This window comes from Neopelma chrysocephalum, unplaced genomic scaffold (genome assembly GCF_003984885.1).
Source record: "Neopelma chrysocephalum unplaced genomic scaffold, ASM398488v2 Primary Assembly neopelma1_96464, whole genome shotgun sequence".
Classification (NCBI taxonomy): Eukaryota; Metazoa; Chordata; class Aves; order Passeriformes; family Pipridae; genus Neopelma; species Neopelma chrysocephalum.
Window position 1 is genome coordinate 55,344 of NW_020925111.1, and position 2,359 is coordinate 57,702.

At 60.2% G+C, this 2,359-nt stretch overlaps 1 protein-coding gene across 1 annotated transcript in view; it reads left to right on the forward strand.

Moving 5' to 3' along the window:
* LOC113981334 (1-phosphatidylinositol 4,5-bisphosphate phosphodiesterase gamma-1-like) overlaps positions 1 to 2,359 on the forward strand; it is a gene marked incomplete at its 3' end in the record, with an annotated part of 27,168 nt that overhangs the window by 17,426 nt on the left and 7,383 nt on the right. The window contains exons 21-22 of the mRNA XM_027708681.1: positions 1,272 to 1,375; positions 1,597 to 1,693. Coding sequence (XP_027564482.1) covers positions 1,272 to 1,375; positions 1,597 to 1,693 — 201 coding nt within the window. The remainder of the gene's footprint in view (positions 1 to 1,271; positions 1,376 to 1,596; positions 1,694 to 2,359) is intronic.

Consider the following 2,359-nt stretch of genomic DNA (forward strand, 5'->3'; position numbering starts at 1 on the left):
GTCCTGGAGCTGCCACAATCTCCATCCTTGGAGGTTTTTGGGACTGGCCTGACCTTGGAGTTGACCCAGTCTCTAGTCCTGGAGGTTTTTAGGACTTGAGGCTTTGTCAGGAACTGTAGTGATAGGACAAGGAATGAGGGATACAAATTGAAAGCGGGGAAATTTGGGTGAGATATTGGGAAGAAATTCTTCCCTGTGAGGGTGGTGAGACACTGGAACAGATTGTCCAGGGAGGCTGTGGATGTCCCAGCTCTGGAAGTGTTCCAAGTCAGGTTGGATGTTCAAAACCAGGGTCCTGCTCCAGCCCAGATCTTTATCCAGAGAATGGGAGATGCTCCTGGCCCCACTCCAGCTTGGACCCTTTTCTGGAAGCTGGAGGATGCTCCCAGTCCTGCTCCAACCCAGACACTTATTCCAGAGGCTGTGGGATGCTCATGGTCTTGTTGCAGCCCAGATCCTTATCCCAAAGCTGTAGGATGCTGCCAGCCCAGTGCCAGCCCAGACCCTTATCCAGAGGCTGTGGGATGCTCCTGGTCCTGCTCCAAACCAGACCCTTATCCAGAGGCTGTGGGATGCTCCTGGCCCTGTTCCAGCCCAGACCCTAATCCAGAGGCTGGAAAATGCTCCAGGCCCTGCTCCAGCCCAGACCTTTATCCAGAGTCTCAGAAATGCTCCTGACCCTTCTTCAGCCCAGACCTTTATCCAGAGTCTGGAAAATGCTCCTGGCCCTGCTCCAACCCAGACCCTTATCCAGAGGCTGGGAAACGCTCCTGGCCCTGCTCCAACCCAGGCCCTTCTCCAGAGTCTGGAAAATGCTCCTGGCCCTGCTCCAGCCCAGACCTTTATCCAGAGTCTGGAAAACACTCCTGACCCTGCTCCAACCCAGACTCTTATCCCAAGTCTGGGAGGTGCTCCTGGCCCTGCTCCAACCCGGACCCTTATCCAGAGGCTATGGAATGCTCACGGTGCTGCTCCAGCCCCAATCCAGGAGCTTCCCACTGCCTCTGGATACGGATCTGTGCTGGAGCAGGACAGTGGGATGCTCCTGGCCCCACACCCACCCAGCCCCTTCTCCTTGAAGAACCTGCTCTAGCGGGAGGCATCCCTACCCATGGCAGGGTGGGCTTGGAACGGGGGCCATCCCAACCCTGTAAGATCCCACAAATCGGGGGGGTGGGACCCTCGGGAGCGCCGAGGCCGGGCCTGGAGGCTCTGGGGGTGGTGACAGGTGGTGACAGGCAGTGACCTGTGTCCTTCTCACTGTGTCCCAGTGCACGGTGAAGGCCCTCTACGACTACAAGGCGCAGCGGGAGGACGAGCTGTCGTTCTGCAAGCAGGCCATCATCCACAACGTGGACAAGCAGGACGGCGGCTGGTGAGGGCGTCACGCGCACCCACGGGTGTCACCGCGGGCCGGGAGGCGGAGGGGACGCCCCGGGGGATCCCCCGGATCGTCCCCCAGTGGGTTTTAACCGCCTCCTCCTTCTCTGTCCCCCCCCCAAATCCCTCCTCCGCCCGGCCCCGCCCACAGCTCGGACGCCCCCGGCCCCTTCCCCGAAATCCGTCCGCCCGCCTTGACCCTCTGACCCCTTGCAGGTGGCGCGGGGACTACGGGGGCAAGAAGCAGCTCTGGTTCCCGGCCAACTACGTGGAGGAGATCGTGGGCACCCAAGCACCCGAGCAGGATGAGGCCGTGAGTGCCACCACCACCCCCACCGGGGACACCGGAGACAGGCCCAGTCCTGCTCCAGCTCAGATTCTTATCCAGAGGCTGAGGGATGCCCATGGTCCTGCTCCAGCTCAGATCCTTTTCCAGGGATGGGGGATGCTCCTGGCCCTGCTCCAGCCCAGATCTTTATCTGGAGTCTGGGGGATGCCTGTGGTCCTGCTCCAGCCCAGATCCCTATCCAAGGGCTGGGGAATGCTGCTGGTTCTCCTCCAGTCCAGATCTTTCTCCAGAGGCTGAGGGATGATCCTGGTCCTGCTCCAACCCAGATCCTTATCCAGAGGCTGAGGGTTGCCCATGGTCCTGCTCCAGCCTGGATCTTTATCTGGAGTCTGGGGGATGCTCCTTGTCCTGCTCCAGCCCAGATCTTTCTCCAGAGGCTGAGGGATGCTCCTGGTCCTGCTCCAGCCCAGATCCTTATCCAGGGGCTGGGGGATGCCCATGGTCCTGCTCCAGCCTGGATCTTTATCTGGAGTCTGAGGGATGATCCTGGTCTTGCTCCAGCCCAGATCCTTATCCAGGGACTGGGGCATGCTCCTGTTCTTACTCCAGCCCAGATCCTTATCCAAGGGCTGGGGGATGCTCCTGGTCCTGTTCCTGCCCAGATCCTTATCTGCAGTCTCAGGGATGCTC